The 17,351-nt window shown below is 36.8% G+C and overlaps 2 protein-coding genes across 3 annotated transcripts; both read left to right on the top strand.

Moving 5' to 3' along the window:
* Positions 1-5,592: 5,592 nt before the first annotated feature.
* LOC105696160 lies at positions 5,593-9,877 on the top strand. The gene is made up of 2 exons (XM_023433274.1): positions 5,593-6,152; positions 7,916-9,877. The coding sequence occupies exons 1-2, from the start codon at positions 5,662-5,664 to the stop codon at positions 8,742-8,744; spliced, it is 1,320 nt and encodes a 439-aa protein (XP_023289042.1). The 5' UTR covers positions 5,593-5,661; the 3' UTR covers positions 8,745-9,877.
* On the top strand, positions 9,640-17,315 carry LOC111674106. Of its 2 annotated transcripts, XM_023433276.1 has the most exons (3): positions 9,646-9,723; positions 15,890-16,118; positions 16,184-17,315. In XM_023433276.1, the coding sequence occupies exons 1-3, from the start codon at positions 9,707-9,709 to the stop codon at positions 16,199-16,201; spliced, it is 264 nt and encodes an 87-aa protein (XP_023289044.1). In that variant the 5' UTR covers positions 9,646-9,706; the 3' UTR covers positions 16,202-17,315. The 2 variants fall into 2 exon arrangements, with proteins under 2 accessions (XP_023289043.1, XP_023289044.1); XM_023433275.1 differs by having other exon boundaries at positions 9,640-9,723; positions 15,890-17,315.
* Positions 17,316-17,351: the final 36 nt, after the last annotated feature.

Raw genomic sequence — 17,351 nt, 5'->3', positions numbered from 1 at the left:
AAAGTTCAGAGTTTACTGAACTCTGCCGCAAAAATAGAAGCGAGTTTGGCAGAATAAAGCCGGAACCAAAGCCCAATTTCTTGGTTATAAGAACGACATAACTTCAAAAGTCCCTGGTATTTATTTCATGCCCTGTATTCCCTTCGCGAGCTTTTACTCTGTGAAAAATGTCGTTATTGCATTCCATTTTTCATGTACGATTTTGACAATTAAAAGCTGTAAAAAATTTATGTATGATGTTGACAGACAAAAGCGGTTTAAAATTCCCCCTAAACACCTTTAAGGAATCGTCGCTCACTTTTATCCTGAAAGCGCTCAAAATGAAGATTAAAAGGGGGTATGAAGAGGTATTGCTGCTAAAATACGTCTTTTGTGGCTTACATTAAGGATTTTATATAAAAGTGGTTTAAAAACTAGATATTAGTAGCGTGGCTTTTAACGGTGCTCTAAAATACGTCTTTTAATGCTAAAAATGAGATATGAGTAAGGACCCATTTATCCAGATGATTTCTGGAGTTTTACTTCGATTTCTTTATAATTATTGTACAATAACGACAGGTGGAGTATACCATTTAGTACAATTCCCAATATAATTCGACACAACTATCAATATGAAAACGAACGTAGGCAACGTAGGTATTTAAAAAAAATCTTCTTTACCGACGTCGATCAAGTTCCTCGACGAGTTTCGCATCACCTTAAGGCGATATAAAAGTGTGATATATACGTACCAAAATGTCAACATATTTTTACATTTTTCTCCAACTGCCGTTACATTTGATTAATTTTGAATATAATTCAGAAAACGTTGCAGGGTGTCAGATGCACGTGGATTGGGTTCATATTCTATATTTTTCTTTTCTATGCCTCTTATTAGCTTCTTTCACATTAATTACATCTGAAGCTGCGCTTTTATCAATTTCCCAGCGAACACTGTTATATAACTGTTGGGTAAATATTACATTTTCTAACTAACTAACTAAAATGTTATGTAGCATAAAAGTAACATGAAAGATAGATGTTAGTTATTATTTCTCACTCAGTAAGGTAACATGTTATGTAACATGTTATATCAATGTTACATTAATGTTATAATTTCAGTTACCTTAAAATAATATTAATTTTTCATACATTTAAGAAAAAAGACACGCAATTTTATCCAAAATTATATAATTTTTTATTTTTAATTATTTTTTGGTACTTGGCAATAGTTAGATATTAAATGACAAATCAGACTTTCAATGAAATTATGTAATGATAAACTATCTGATTTTACTTAAAGACTATTATGATTTCATTTGACTAGCAAACAATGACTGATAATGTATATGCGCGTACGAATTAAAATCACATTTCTTCATACAAATAGTAACAAAATATGACACATATTAATCTTATGACATTTGACGATGAATTATGACAATGCTAGCAAACAATGACTGATAATGTATATGCGCGTACGAATTAAAATCACATTTCTTCATACAAATAGTAACAAAATATGACACATATTAATCTTATGACATTTGACGATGAATTATGACAATGCTAGCAAACAATTACTGATAATGTATATGCGTGTACGTATTAAAATCAGATTTTTTCATACAAATTGTAACAAAATATGACACATATTAATCTTATGACATTTGACGATGAATTATGATAATGACGACGACGATGATGTAATAAAATAAATGACAGCCCCAATGTAGTTCTGTTTTGTTAAAAATATGTGCTGCATATACACAGTAATATCAGGACAGTAACATAATGTAAGATAAGAGTAACAAAGTTACGCTATATTTATATAAATATGATAGTAACAAATGTTATGTAACCTGTTAGCTTCATATTCCATAACTGTTAAGTCAATGCATTGGAACAAATGTCATGTAACTAGTTAGCTCTATGTTACGTAACTGTTAGGTCATCACATTGTAACAAACGTTATATTATTTGTTAGTTTTAAGTTACGTAACTGTTAGGTTTGGCGTTGAGTGGGTAGTTCATTAATATTTATGTACACTATGCAAAAGGGAAATTTCCTATGAAATTTTTCGATCCGCTGAAGGATCTTTCGTATCTGCTGGTTGACGAGGGCGTATCTCGTAAAACATTGAGTCCTGTGCTTGCAATTAAAAAGTTTCGAGCACTACAGCCGGCGAACCTATACGCGGAAAGAGCCGTTGCTTTTAACGACATTCCGGCGAATTACGAAGTATCTTTTATTACAGGAAAAGTAGTTTCCCAGGGAAAGCTTCACCCTAAAGAACGAAACAAAGTGTTGAAAAAAGTTCCTGCAGATCCGATACGAAACCTAACCTCTTCCTGTGATTATTTTACGTAATTCGTTGTACCTGGTCTGATTTTAACTTGTACGGAGATGTGTTAAAAAATGTCGTTTGACATTAAACATGCATGTACATTAGTAACAGATTAGATGAAAGTTAATTGCGAATTTGATATTAACACATTTACGACCGCTGACGTGAATTCACGTCATTTTAAATTCTATTCCTGATTGCCGCTGACGTGAATTCACGTCTTTTGAAATTCTATTCCTGATTGCCGCTGACGTGAATCACGTCCATGACAATACACGATATAAGTTTGCGACAACCAGTTTCAGAATTTCATTATTTTCGCCGGTACACAGTATTTGAAACGGAAAAAATTTTCCGGTCGCGAATGTGTTAAGAAAATATCGTCTTTACGTATTCGATATAGCTTTCACGAAAGGAGTTTGAATTTTTTCGCTTAGAAATGTATAATAATTACATAAATTTTGATAAACAGATTAAGGTAATATGAAAGTGTGATACATACGTAACAAGAAGTCAACATTTTTATAAAACTTGTCTCCAAACTGCGTGCACCAAATTATTTAAAACTTTAACACGTGATTATGGAGGCTCTAAGGAAGAAAGCGTTGCCTGTGAAATTTCATTTCTCGAAAAAAGATCTTTTTTTGGTTCTTGTACGAGATGAGGGCATTTTTTTCGAAAAATTTTCACGAAAAAAGAAATTTCATGAGCAGCGCGTTATTCCTTCCCACCATCACGTGTTAAAGTTTCAGATAATTCGGTGCACCCAGTTTGGAGAAAAGTTTTATAAATATTTTGACTTTTTGTAATAAGCTATCCAACTATTTTGTTAAATATGTAGAAAATATTTTGTGCTACTGGGGGCGTTTTCGATTACATGCACCTGTACTATATACACGTTTTTAATTAAATAAGTTGAGGTGAAGTGAAACCCCCTTCAAATCGGTCGATTCGAATACAATACTTTTTTTAAAGGTATCGGACCAAACTGTCTGTAACTTTGACACGTGACTCGTGATCATCTATGAATTGTCATAACACATTCAAAATTTGGATTTCTGGACAAAATTGTTTAACTTAGCCCACACCAGAACCAAAATGGCGTCGAGCTCTCATATTTCGATCCATATACAATTATCGAAGGCTCTGATATGAGAAACGAAAGGGTCAGGACAATTTGACGACAATTTAGAACACTCTGGTAATCGATAAACTCGCATTTGAACGGGGTAAAGGCAAAAGAAGTGTCTTATATGCGCTTCTACGCTAAAACGATGGTAGCACGAGGACTCGAAGTGAAAATTTAATTGACTTGGAAATTACAGATGGCGCAAGGGGTCCCTCTGCAGTCAATTAGGGCCTCAGAAAGCATGAATCCAGAGGATTATTGGAGTTTTACTTCGATTTCTTTATAATTATTGTACGAAAACGGCAGGTGGATTATGGTATTTAGCTCAATACCCAATATAATTCTACCCAGCTGTCAATATAAGAACCAACGTCGGTAACGTAAGTATTTAGAAAAATCTTCTTGACGCGTTTCACTTCACCTTGAGGGTTGTGGCGATATCGGGGTACCCACGCTTTTAACGACCGCGTGGCGTAACAAATTGCCAAGCTTTTTTAGTCCTCACGTCCAGAGGGCGAAGTTCGCCCCCAGAGCGAGCGGTATAGATAAATCCTTCGATCTGGATCCCCTTGGCAGTCCTCGGGTCTCGATCCGGAGAAAAAGAGCCGATCCAACTTTTCCTGATAGATTCGTCGCGGATACTCGAGGGAATCGAAGTGCGAATTTTTTCCCTCGGATTTTCCTCACTCGGAAACGAGACCACCCTTCCCTCTGCCTTGGGAAATAGATCAACCGAGCATTTGCACGCCACCGGTGCTTCGTTTTAAAATTCCAATATTTCTTCCGTATCTTGAAATAAGCGTGGGTGGGCGCGAAGTCTCCCGGAGCCAGAGAAGGATAGAAAAAAGGGGTGGAGAGAGAGAGAAAGAGAACCCCGATTTAATAGCTGAGATTGATATCACCGGTGAGAGATTTTTCGAGCGATAAGAGCAATCCACCAAATCGAATAATTGCCTGGATTCGTTCCTATCGGATGCATTAGTTAGGCCCAAAATTGTCATATGAACGGTTTATTCTTGAATTGTTTATTTGTTTACATGTAATACGGTTTCGTGGATCTTATTTGTTGTATAGAGCCAGATAAGGACAGGAAGAAGGGGTGGAAACAGAGAAAAAGAAAGCCCCGATTAAACAGTTGAGAATGATATCACCGGTGAAAATTTTTAGAGCGATAACAGCAATCTACCAAGTCTAATAACTGTCTGGATTCGTTCCTATCGGATGCATTAGTTAGGCTCAAAATTGTCATATGATCGGTTTATTCTTGAATCGTTTATTTGTTTACATGTAATACCCCACTGAACACCAAACCTAACAATTACGTAACTTAAAACTAACAAATAACATAACGTTTGTTACAATGTAAAAACCAAACATTTACGTAACTTAAAACTAACAAATAACATAACGTTTGTTACAATGTAATAACGTAACAGTTACGTAACATAGAGCTAACTAGTTACATGACATTTGTTGCAATGTTATCATTACATGACATTTGTTGCAAGTTTATCATTACATAATTTCATTGAAAGCCTGATTTGTCATTTAATATCTAACTATTGTCAAGTAGCAAAAAATAATTAAAAGTAAAAAATTATATAATTTTGGATGAAATTGCGTCATCTTTTTTATTAAATGTATGAAAAATTAACATTATTTTAAGGTAATTGAAATTATAACGTTAATATAACATGTTACATAACATGTTACCTTACCGAGTGGGAGTGATCATGAAAATTTTCGGAATTTCTTACGATAATTTCTGGCTCCCCTAATTGCAAATTAAGGGACATATTATTTTCACACAATGATCTTACGGTTCACTAGTTGCACTCAATGGATACGCGCAATCACAAAAGTTCAAAGCGATTGTTTCGTATCACTCCTCGTCTGGGGATGGGAGTCGTTGACACTATCAGCACCGAGAGTAATGGTTTGAATTACAATCGGGCTTTGCGTCGACGAGTGTACATTGAAAGCAGATATTTACGTGCCGGCTAAGTAATTTACAAGCTGGCGATGAATTTCAGTGTTGGATTCGACCTGTCTAAAGGGTATTGTCGGGTTTAACGCCTGCGCAACTGTACAATCATTTGGGCGCTTCCTACTGTCTTCTTATCAAGTGTCTATAAATTCCGAGAAATAGTGCAGTATCACTCAATTCGACGTTTGCGCGAATTGGGTACAGACTTTTATCGAGAAATGGCAACGCCAGATACGAATGGCGACCCGAAATCCCCGTCGATCATCACCAAAGAGGACGTCGAAGTCATTGTTCGTCGCAAGTTGGGTCATCAGGACTTTCGCTTAATAAGTTGGAAAGCTTCGCTGGTAGAAAAGTCCTCCGGGTTTCTGGGAGTGTATTTTAATGTCGTTGCCGTGGTCTCCAACGGAAACCCTGCTGAAGTTAAGGAGCTGAAGTTCTTTGCTAAGGCGCCTCCACCTTCCTCGAGTCCTCAGAGCAACTTCTTGGATAGGTGTAATGGCTTCAATAAGGAGATCAAGGTGTATAAGGAGATGATCCCTCGTCTGGGGCTGGGTAGGGGAGACAAGTGGACCGTGGACTTCTATTTTGGCAAAAAGGACCAGCTCATTGTTTTTGAGGACGTCACGGTGTTGGGGTATGTCATGCCCGACAAGAATAAGCCCCTTGACTTGGAGCACACCACTCTTGTGATGAAAACACTCGCCAGGTAGGGGTAGTTCAGTTTTTCTTCTTTCCCTTTTGTTACGAAACGCAAGCACGTATTAAGGTGAAGTGAAACACGTCGAGGAACTTGATCGACGTCGATAAAGAAGATTTTTCTAAATGCCTACGTTGCAGACGTTGGTTTTTATATTGACAGCTGGGTCGGATTATACTGGATATTGTACCAAATGGCATATTCCACCTGTCGTTTTCGTACAATAAATATCAAGAAGTCGAAGTAAAACTTCAGAAATCCTCTGGATTCATGCTTTCTGGGGCACTAATTGACTGCAGAGGGACCTGAGCCATCTGTAATTTCCAGGCCAATTAAATTTTTACTCCGAGACCTCGTATTTCCATCGTTTCAGCATAGAAGCGTATACAACACTTTTTTTGCCTTTATCCCGTTCAAATGCGAGTTTATCGATTACCAGAGTGTTCTAAATTGTCCTGACCCTTTCATTTCTCATACTAGAACCTTCAATAATTGCAAACTGATCGAAATATTTCTCGATGTGTGTCACTTCACCTTAAGATGAAGTAAAACACGTCGAGGAACTTGATCGACGTCGATAAAGAAGATTTTTCTAAATGCCTACGTTGCAGGCGTTGGTTTTTATATTGACAGCTGGGTCGGATTATATTGGATATTGTACCAAATGGCATACTCCACCTGTCGTTTTCGTACAATAAATATCAAGAAGTCGAAGTCAAACTTCAGAAATCCTCTGGATTCATGATTTCTGGGGCACTAATTGACTGCAGAAGGACCCCCTGCGCCATCTGTGATTTCCAGGTCAATTTAATTTTCACTCCGAGACCTTGTATTTCCATCGTTTTAGCATAGAAGCGCATACAACACTTTTTTTGCCTTTATCCCGTTCAAATGCGAGTTTATCGATTACCAGAGTGTTCTAAATTGTCGTAAAATTGTCCTGACCCTTTNTGCCTAATAGAGGAAGTTACCAATTCTTGATACTGGCGTACACAGCCAAAATATTGTATGCTGCGATGAATAGGTTAAGGTGATATGAAACCTGTCGAGGAGTTTGATGAGAAAATGTGTTTCAAAAGTCCAAATTTTGAAAGTGTCAGGATAATTCCTAGGTACTCACGAGTCACGTATCAAAGTTTTAGACGTTTCTATCAAATATCCTTGAAAAAAGTGTTTTATTTGTATCGACTGATTTGAGGGGGGTTTCACTTCACCTTAAATATTGCAGACTAAGAATGTCTCGGTATTGATGCCTAATAGAGGAAGTGAGTAGCTGTTTCTAATTGTAAGATGTCAAATAAGTTTTGTGAAAGGTGGCATTGTATGCTCATTTGGCCTCACCTTGCCTCATATCTGTTCGCACCAAGTTATGTACCCAGCTTAAGTCGATGAAAAGTTGTCTTATCTTTTCGTCTTCATTTCGATGACTATGTACTATTACCAAAGGATGACCTTTCAGAAAATTCGTTATCTTTTAGACGTCTTTTAGTTACACTGTTTGGGATGTTATCTGTTGTGTTAATATTACATAACTGCAATACTGATCGATTTGTAACACAGGCCTTACTTTGGGTGGTGGTTTCACCCCTTTAAATTGTTTAATGGCAGATAAAAAAATACGTATCTCTTAGTTGTTAGTCTACTATGACATATTATAAAAGAAATCAAATCGGAGAGATCGACCTGTGATACCTTCCTTGTAAGAACTCTCATTATACTCTGTGCGCAGCTTATCACTGTGTTTTGATTAAACCTCTAAAATCAATTTTCAGGTTTCATTCAAGATCTCTACTTCTGGAGGAGAAATTGCAGTCAGAAGGCCGAAGTATTTGGGATCTTTACGGCCCTTACCTCGAAGAGGCGCTATTTTCAAAAGACCCCACATCGCTGGAAATTCGGGAATCATGCCTGATAGGAACTGTCACCTTAATCGATGAAGTAGCAAGGGTAAAAAACTTCACTTCGCAAGAAGTGGATGCCCTAAAGAAACGAGTGAAGAACTGGATTTGTAGGATAACCGAACTTCTCTCGCCATCGGCAAAATATAGGAACGTGATATGCCACCGAGACGTTTGGACGAACAATTTGATGTTCAAATACGGACACAACAATAACCCCGAGGGTTGCTGCATCATTGACTTCCAGTTCTTCCGATATTCCCCACCAGCTATTGACTTTGAATGCATTCTTTACCTGACTACTGACAAGCGGATAAGAGATAATCATTACGACACCCTTGCCCGGACCTACCACAACGCCCTAAGGGACGCTCTCGCCGAAGAAGGTGTAGATGTGGAATCCTGCCTGTCTTGGAAGACGTTCAGGGAAAGCTGCGTGTTCGCCAAACATGTAGCTATTATCTATGCTGCCTTGAATTTGCAAGTGATGCTCCTCGATTCTAAAGCGATCGATCATCTATTCGACAGTAAGAAACCAGAAGTGCTGGAGGAGGCTTTATACAAGGCTGGAAGAGCCAAATTGGTGAAACATCAGTTCGCAAGTATTGCCCCCTATAGAGAACGATTGACCGAGATTATTCTGGATATCCGAGACGTTCTGCCCGAAGAACCTCCAGTATTGCCGATATTGGATCAGAAATGATAGAAGAGATCATCACGACACCCTTGCCCAGACCTACCACAACGCCCTGAAAGACGGTCTTGCCGAAGAAGGTGTAGATGTGGAATCCTGCCTGTCTTGGAAGACGTTCAGGGAAACCTGCGTGTTCGCCAAACATCTAGCTATTATCTATGCTGCCTTGAATTTGCAAGTGATGCTCCTCGATTCTAAAGCGATCGATCATCTATTCGATGGTAAGAAGCCAGAAGTGCTGGAGGAGGCTTTATACAAGGCTGGAAGAGCCAAATTGGTGAAACATCAGTTTGCAAGTATTGCCCCCTATAGCGAACGATTGACCGAAATTATTCTGGATATCCGAGACGTTCTGCCCGAAGAACCTCCAGTACTGCCGATATTGGATCAGAAATGATAGAAGAGATAATCATTATGATACCTTTGCCCGGACCTACCACAACGCCTTGAAAGACGCTCTTGCCAAGGGAGTAGAAGTGGAATCCTGTCTGTCTTGGAAGATGTTCAGGGAAGCCTGCGATTTCGCCAAACATGTAGCTATTATCTATGCTGCCTTGAATTTACAAGTGATGCTCCTCGATACTGAAGCAATCGATCATCTCTTTGACAGTAAAAAGCCAGAAGTGCTGGAGGAGGCTTTATACAAGGCTGGAAGAAGCGAATTGGTGAAACATCAGTTCGCAAATGTTGCCTCCTATAGAGAACGATTGACCGAGATTATTCTGGATATCCGAGACATTTTGTCTGAAGAACCTCCAGTATTGCCGACAATGGATCAGAAATGAAAGCCACATATTAATTTAAAAATTAATTGTGGTGTACCATTTCGGACTAACGATTCAAAATCGTTAAGAGCGATCCAGATTCAGAATATTGTTTATGCTTTCAAGAGAAAAGATGATTGAAGGGTTTCAAGACATTTTTGTCTTGCGTGCCCGCTAATTAATTACCAATGCACTGTAATTCCTCGTATGATGTCAATAACAAGGTACTGTGCATTGATGCCGTGTTTTCTTGACAAGAGGAATTATTTGTTTCTTGTGGGAAACGTCTAGGAAATGGTGTAGATATGCGCAATTGCTCTACTCTAACTTCGGTTTTATGATTAAGAAATTAATAAAGTCATCAGTGTATGTTAAAAAGCGTATACCATCTTTTAATACCAGTACTCGCTACTTAAGGTGAAGTGAAACACCACTCAAATCAATCGATTGGAATGAAACACTTTTTTTTTTTTAAGAGTATTGTATTTGAACTGTCTTAAACTTTGACATGACTCGTGAGCACCTAGGAATTACCCTGACACATTCAAAATTTGGATTTAAGGAAAATATGTTTTAACTTAGTTCAGACCAGAACTAAAATGGCGTCGAGCTCTCCTATTTCGATCGATATTCAATTATCTAAGGCTCTGATATGAGAAACGAAAGGGCGAGGACAATTTTACTACAATTTAGAACACTCTAGTGATCGATAAACTCGCATTTGAACGGGATAAAGGCAAAGAAAGTGTTATATGCGCTTCTATGCTAAAACGTTGGGAATACGAGGTCTCGGAGTGAAAATTTAATTGACCTGGAAATCGCAGATGGCCCAGGGGGTCCCTCTGCAGCCAATTAGGGCCCCAGAAAACTGGAATCCAGATGATTTCTGGAGTTTTACTTCGATTTCTTTATAATTATTGTAGGAAAACGACAGGTGGAGTATGCCATTTAGTGCAATACTCAATATAATTCGACACAGCTGTCAATATAAAGAGGAACGTCGGCAGCGTCGGTATTTAGAAAAACCTTTTTTACCGACGTCGATCAAGTTCCTCGACGTGTTTCACTTCACCTTAAAAAGAAAAGTAAATTTCTGGTAGAACCACGTTTAAGGTACAGAAACCTAGAATTAAGTTAAGGCCGATGAACTTGATATGTTATCATGTCTCTGGATTTGTACTGTAAAACAAAGCACAATTTAAAAATATTAGAGAAATACATCCACGTGGCAGAAGTTGATAATTAAGTTGGTAATAGGTTAACCAACGACCAATTGCGCAGGTCAAGAAACTCGGTAGAGTTTCGAGCCAAATACATATGAGCGAGAAACTCGTAGTGTCGAATGATGAGCGAATATAACACGACCGTGAGTACCCTAGAATTGCAATACATTGCAAGCAGTGTTACGTGATCTCCGACGTTAATTTTGATACGGAAGCCTGGATCTATTCAATTCGGAACATCGCCGCAGCGGTGTTCGATCTTGGAGTGATTGATTGAAATTGTAGTCAAACACTGGCGGTGGACTTGTCCACAAAGCCGAAAGGACTTAATTGATCGGTTACCAGTTTGTCATTATCCAGTGCACAATCCAACTTGGTTCTAGGTTAGGTTCTGTTTCAGGAAATCCTATATCAGTGGGAGTTTGACTAACAAGGAAGGTATCCCATGTCGATCTCTCCGATATGATTTCTTTTATAATATATTATAGTAGACTAAAAACTAAGCGACACGTATTATTTTTTATCTGTCATTAAACACTTTAAGGGGGTGAAACCACCATCCAAAGTAAGGCCTGTGAGGGGTGGCTCATCCCTTAATTTTTTTTTTCTAATTGAGAAAACTATATTTTTCGTTACTCCTTATGAGAAAGATTTTCCAGGTGGATTGGTTAAAAAATATTATGTTCTTGTGGGTGAAACTGTCAAATCGCCCCTTGACATGCCTTACTTTGGGTGGTGGTTTCACCCCCTTAAAGTGTTTAATGGTAGGTAAAAAAAAATACGTGTCGCTTAGTTTTTAGTCTACTGTAACATATTATACCGTAAACATATAAAATGTCAAATGACCGGTTACGGTATGGTTAAGTATACGTGAAGTGCCGGGACGGCTAGTGTTAAGTTTTGGTTTTTTATAGTAATGGAAAAAATACATTTTTGTTTAATTATTACCTTAAAGTTTCTTTGTTTATTATTTCTTTCCTAAAATCAATATTTCTCCACTCAATCAGGAAAAATAAAGTCCTTATCTAAAAACCGGTCATTTGACCGGTTGCGGTACAAGTAGGTATATACTAAAACTCGGTATGTTTAGTATTACGTCTTCCTGGTTATGTTATATTTTCGTACATACTTCTCGAGTTCATCCCACAGATTTTCTATGGGATTAAGGTGAAGTGAAACGACATGGAAGATACTAATTTTTGGGTTAAATCCGGACTTATATTTGTCTAATTAATCTTGTCATGCGTCAAGTACTTGTACAAATCATTAAATATCACCGAAGAGATCGATTCAGGGCATTTGGAATTGGTACAATGTAATCGCTGATATGTTCTGAGAAACAATTATTTATTAATTATTAATTTTAATGCATATGTTAAGAAATATTTCGTTCATAATCGTCTCTGTCGCCATGCTGTCGATTTTGGTTACCATGTGTTAATGAAGTTGCTTCGAGTAAAAGTCTTTGTTCCCCTGTCGGTACACCAAATAGCTTTTACTTCGCTTGAGACTCGATTAATTTTAGCATTTTTTTGCGTACTAAAGAGATTGCGTTTATACGCACAATAAACTTAAGAAAAAAAGTCGGAATAGCAAAATTATCACAAGAGCAACATTCTTTTTTTATAACTATGACGCACCCTCTATAAAAAAATTACCAACACCAAATAGCTTTTACTTCACTTGAGACTCGATTAATTTTAGCATTTTTTTTGCGTAGTAAAGAGATTGCGTTTATACGCACAATAAACTTAAGAAAAAATGTCGGAATAACAAAGTTATTACAAGAGAAACATTATTTTTTTAACTATGACGCACCCTCTTTAAAAAAATGACCAACACCAAATAGCTTTTACTTCGCACGAGACTCGATTAATTTTAGAATTTTTTTGCGTACTAAAGAGACTGCGTTTATACGCACAATAAACTTAAGAAAAAATTTCGGAATAGCAAAAATATCACAAGAGCAACATTATTTTTTTTTAACTACGACGCACCCTTTAAACAAAAAAAATTACCAACATCAAATAGCTTTTATTTCGCTCGAGACTCGATCGATTTTAGCATTTTTTTGCGTACTAAAGAGATTGCGTTTATACGCACAATAAACTTAAGAAAAAATTTCGGAATAGCAAAAATATCACAAGAGCAACATTATTCTTTGTAAACAATGATGTACCCTCTTAAAAAAAAATTCAAAAAGCTACCAATTGACAAACATAAGAAGACTGTTGCAGAACAATGACGAAAGTGGTCACTTGAAAAACTCGATACAAAAATTGCAATAAAAAATTTAAACAATTGTTAAATATTCAATTAAAGGTGAATTAAATTTTCACTCAGAGACCTCGTATTCCTATCGTTTTGGCATGGAACCGCATACAACACTTTTTTTGCCTTTATCCCGTTCAAATGCGAGTTTATCGATTACCAGAGTGTTCCAAATTGTCGTAAAATTGTCCTGACCCTTTCGATTCTCATATCAGAGCCTTCGATATTTGTATATTGATCGAAATATGAGAGCTCGACGCCATTTTGGTTCTGATTTGAGCTGAGTTAAAAAATTTTTTTCAAAAATCCAAATTTTGAATGTGTCAGGACAATTCTTAGATGATCAAAGATGTGTCAAAGTTTCGGACAGTTTAATTCAATACCCTTAAAAAAAAGTATTGTATTCGAATTGACTGATTTGAAGGGGGTTTCACTTCACCTTAATCAAAATAATCGTTTAATATATACAATACGTTTGACGTTCTTGGAAGGGCATTTTGTCTAGACGAAATATGCAGACGTAAATATTTTTTCTACATCGCTTTTATCTGGAGGTGTTTTGCACAGTGTGCTCGAAATCCCACCATGGTCTTGATTATTCTCGTTACTGCCTTATCAAACAATGTCTCTACGTGACTCTAACTACAATGGTTGCCATTCAGTTGCCATTCAGTTCAAGAACACCATGGCGAAAGGATCGAGGAGCGATTCTCGAAGTTCTTAAAAGGAAATCTTTAGAAATCGTTTGCATATGAAGACGTTGATGCTGAATTTAAATCGAGATTCATCATGTCGTTCATCACGTTTATCGTTAAATGATTATCTTCTTACACCAAGGTATGGATTCGAACGAGAGTTTTATGATTCGGAATTCATAGAGTTTTATCGATGAACGAAGTTAAAAATTAAAAGAATTTGTTTGAAGTTACTTAACCAAAATTTTAAAATGAATATATGGGTTACTTATAAACTTTCTATTTTGTCTGACTATAATACTTTTCTAAAATGTTCAACGTCATTTTCAAGACGATGGGCATAATAAGTGATAAACGATTGCGCTGATTCTTCACCGTTTATTAAAAAGAAGTGAAAAATTAAAAGTATTTTCTAGAAATTATTTAACAAGAATTTTGAAATGGTTAGCAAGGGTTAGTTAGAAACTTTCTTTTCTGAAATTTTCAACGCAGTTTTCAAGACGATGGGCATGATAAATGATAAACGATCGCACTGATCCTTCGTCGTTTATTAAAAAGAAGTGAAAAATTAAAAGTATTTTCTAGAAATTATTTAACAAGAATTTCGAAATGTATGCAAGGGTTAGTTAGAAACTTTCTATTTTGTCTGACTATAGTACTTTTCTAAAATTTTCAACGCATTTTTCAAGACAATGGGCATGATAAGTGATGAACGATTGCGCTGATCCTTCACCGTTTATTAAAAAGAAGTGACAAATTAAAAGTATTCGTTAGAAGTTAGTTAATAAAAATTTTGAAATTCATGCAAGGGTTAGTTACAAACTTTCTGTTTTGACTCACAATAATACTTTTCTAAAATTTTGAATGAGTTTCTCCTGACAACGCATTTTTCAAGACGATGGGCATTATAAGTGATAAACAATCGCGCTGATCCTTCACCATTAATTCAAAAGAAGATAAAAATTAAAAGAATTTGTTTGAAATCATTGAACAAAAATTTTTAAATGCGTGCAAAGGTTAGTTACAAACATTCTGTTTTGTCGAACTATAATACTTTTCTATAATTTTGAATGGGTTTCTCCAGAAACCGCATTTTTCAAGATGATGGGCATGATAAGTGATAAATGATCGCGCTGATCCTTCACCATTTATTCAACAGAAGATAAATATTAAAAGAATTTGTTTGAAGTTATTTAACAAAAATTGTGAAATGTATGTAAGGGTTAGTTACAAATTATCTATTTTGTCGAACTATAATACTTTTCTAATATTTTGAATGTGTTTCTCCTGAAAACGCATTTTTCAAGACGATGGGCATTATAAGTGATAAACGATCGCGGTGATCCTTCACCATTAATTCAAAAGAAAATAAAAATTAAAAGAATTTATTTGAAGTTATTTAACAAAAATTTTTAAATGTATGCAAGGGTTAGTTACAAAATTTCTGTTTTGTCCAATTATAATACTTTTCTACAATTTTCAACAACTTTCTCCTGAAAACGCATTTTTCAAGACGATGGGCATTATAAGTGATAAACGATCGCGCTGATCCTTTACCATCCATTCGATTTACTTTATCTTTCACATATACTAAATCAGATTCGTTATCACTTCACGAGGGCATTTTCAGATAAATTTAACTGTTCTTGAGTATAAATAAAAAAAAGTATGATATGATATGAAAATTGCGACTATTTGTTTTGCACCCAAGACACTTCTTTTGCCTTTACCTCGTTCAAATTCGAGTTTCTCAATTACCAGAGTGTTGTAAATTGTCATACAATTGTCCTGACACTTTCGTTTCTCATATTAGAGCTTTCAATAATTGTGTACTCATCGAAATATGAGATTTCGACCCCATTTTGGTTCTGGTCTGTGCTACGATGAAACATTTTTTTATCAAAAATCAAAATTTTGAATGTGTCAGGATTAATTCTCGGATGCTCACAAGTTGTGTGTCAAGTTTAAGTCCGTCCAATGGTCTTTAAAAAAAAGTGTCTTATTCGAGTCGACTGTGTGAGAGTAGTTTCACTTCCCCTTAAGACCCATAAGTAAAAGCATTCAGCAATGAGAAATGATTATTCGGTTTCATTAATACTGAAGTATAAAAAGTTGTAGGAAACAAACAACCTGTACATTTAGTATAGAGTTTCTTTACGATTTATAAAATTTCCTGTTTTCACTTTATGTTTCTTTTCTAGGTACTGTGAAGTAATAATACATCTTTGTGTATGGCGCCGAATTGCATCAAGTGCATTTATCTCATACACGCAGATCTCGATGTTGGAAGTTCAGAGAGGTCACCTAGTGTCCCTTATTCATTATGGCATATCATCGTGTAATTATTCAGGTCAAGAATCATCAGCAAGTCGCTATCAGTACGGATGCCTTGAATTAGGATCTATCATTGCGCCTCCAGTTCAAGTTGAGGTAAGATTCATCCATAAGACAGAAGCATTTCTATTCGTCAACCTAATAACGTAATCCACTGATAGATTGAACAGTTCCAGTGAGTGCTTAGTGTTCAAGCTTTCAAGAACATCGAGCTGACTTTGCCGTCAATAAATCAGAGAAGTACTCCGAAAATATAGATCCTTACTGGACAGAAATTCTGGGTGGAGCCACATCTAATCTCTAAATCACATCGCATATCTAATACAGATCACATGCATACATCTAATTGCAAAATGATAACATTAAGCGAGGACGTTAACTGCAACTGGATGGCACGACACAACACACCAACGATTTTAACCGAAGAAGATAGAGTTGTTGTGTCACGGAAGTTGGGTAATCAGCATTTTCGGCTGCTAAGTTGGAACATTTCATCGTTCAACAAGGCATATGGGTTCCTGGGTGCTTATTTCAATGTAACTGCTATGGTTTCGGTGGAAGACAGTGCAAATGTCGAGGGACTCAAGTTCTTCGCTAAGACCCCTCCGCCTCCTGAAAGTAGTTTGGGCATCTTTTTGGAGCGTTGTGATGGATTCAATAAGGAGATCAATGTGTATGACGAATTAATCCCCCCTGCATTTATCTTATACACGGAATATCTCGGAAGTTCAGAGAGGTCACTTCGTGGTCCTTATTCATCATCGCGTATCGTCGTGTAATTATTCAGGTCAAGAATCATCAGCGAGTCGCTATCAGTAGGGATGCCTTGAATTATCTTGCATTTCTATTCGTCAACCTAATAACGTAATTCATTGATAGATTGAACAGTTACAGTGAGAGCTTAGTGTTCAAGCTTTCAAGAACATCGAGCCGACTTTGCCGTCACTGAATCAGAGAAGTACCCCGAAAATACCGATCCTTACTGGACGCAGATTCTGGGTGAAGCCACAATACATCTAATTGCAAAATGACAACATTAAACGAGGACGTTAACTGCAACCGGGTGGCACGACATAACACACCAACGATTTTAACCGAAGAAGATAGAGTTGTTGTGTCACGGAAACGAGGACGTTAACTACAATCGGGTGGCACGACACAACACACCAACGATTTTAACCGAAGAAGATATTAGGATTGTTGTGTCACGAAAGTTAGGTAATCAGCGTTTTCGGCTGCTAAGTTGGAACGTTTCATCGTTCAACAAGGGATATGGGTTCCTGGGCGCTTATTTCAATGTAACTGCTATGGTTTCGGTGGAAGACAATG

This window comes from Orussus abietinus, unplaced genomic scaffold (genome assembly GCF_000612105.2).
Source record: "Orussus abietinus isolate OABI.00-Male unplaced genomic scaffold, Oabi_2.0 scaffold541, whole genome shotgun sequence".
NCBI classification, from domain to species: Eukaryota; Metazoa; Arthropoda; class Insecta; order Hymenoptera; family Orussidae; genus Orussus; species Orussus abietinus.
The sequence above is the reverse complement of the archived record's forward strand: the minus strand, read 5'-3'. Positions and strand labels throughout refer to the sequence as shown.

Bases quoted from the DNA above. Each gene is read 5' to 3' on its own strand.
- LOC105696160 (XM_023433274.1), top strand. From the start codon at position 5,662: ATGGCAACGCCAGATACGAATGGCGACCCGAAATCCCCGTCGATCATC. The intron at 6,153-7,915 runs GTAGGGGTAGTT...ATCAATTTTCAG, and splicing joins GTGATGAAAACACTCGCCAG to GTTTCATTCAAGATCTCTAC.
- LOC111674106 (XM_023433275.1), top strand. From the start codon at position 16,355: ATGCATACATCTAATTGCAAAATGATAACATTAAGCGAGGACGTTAAC.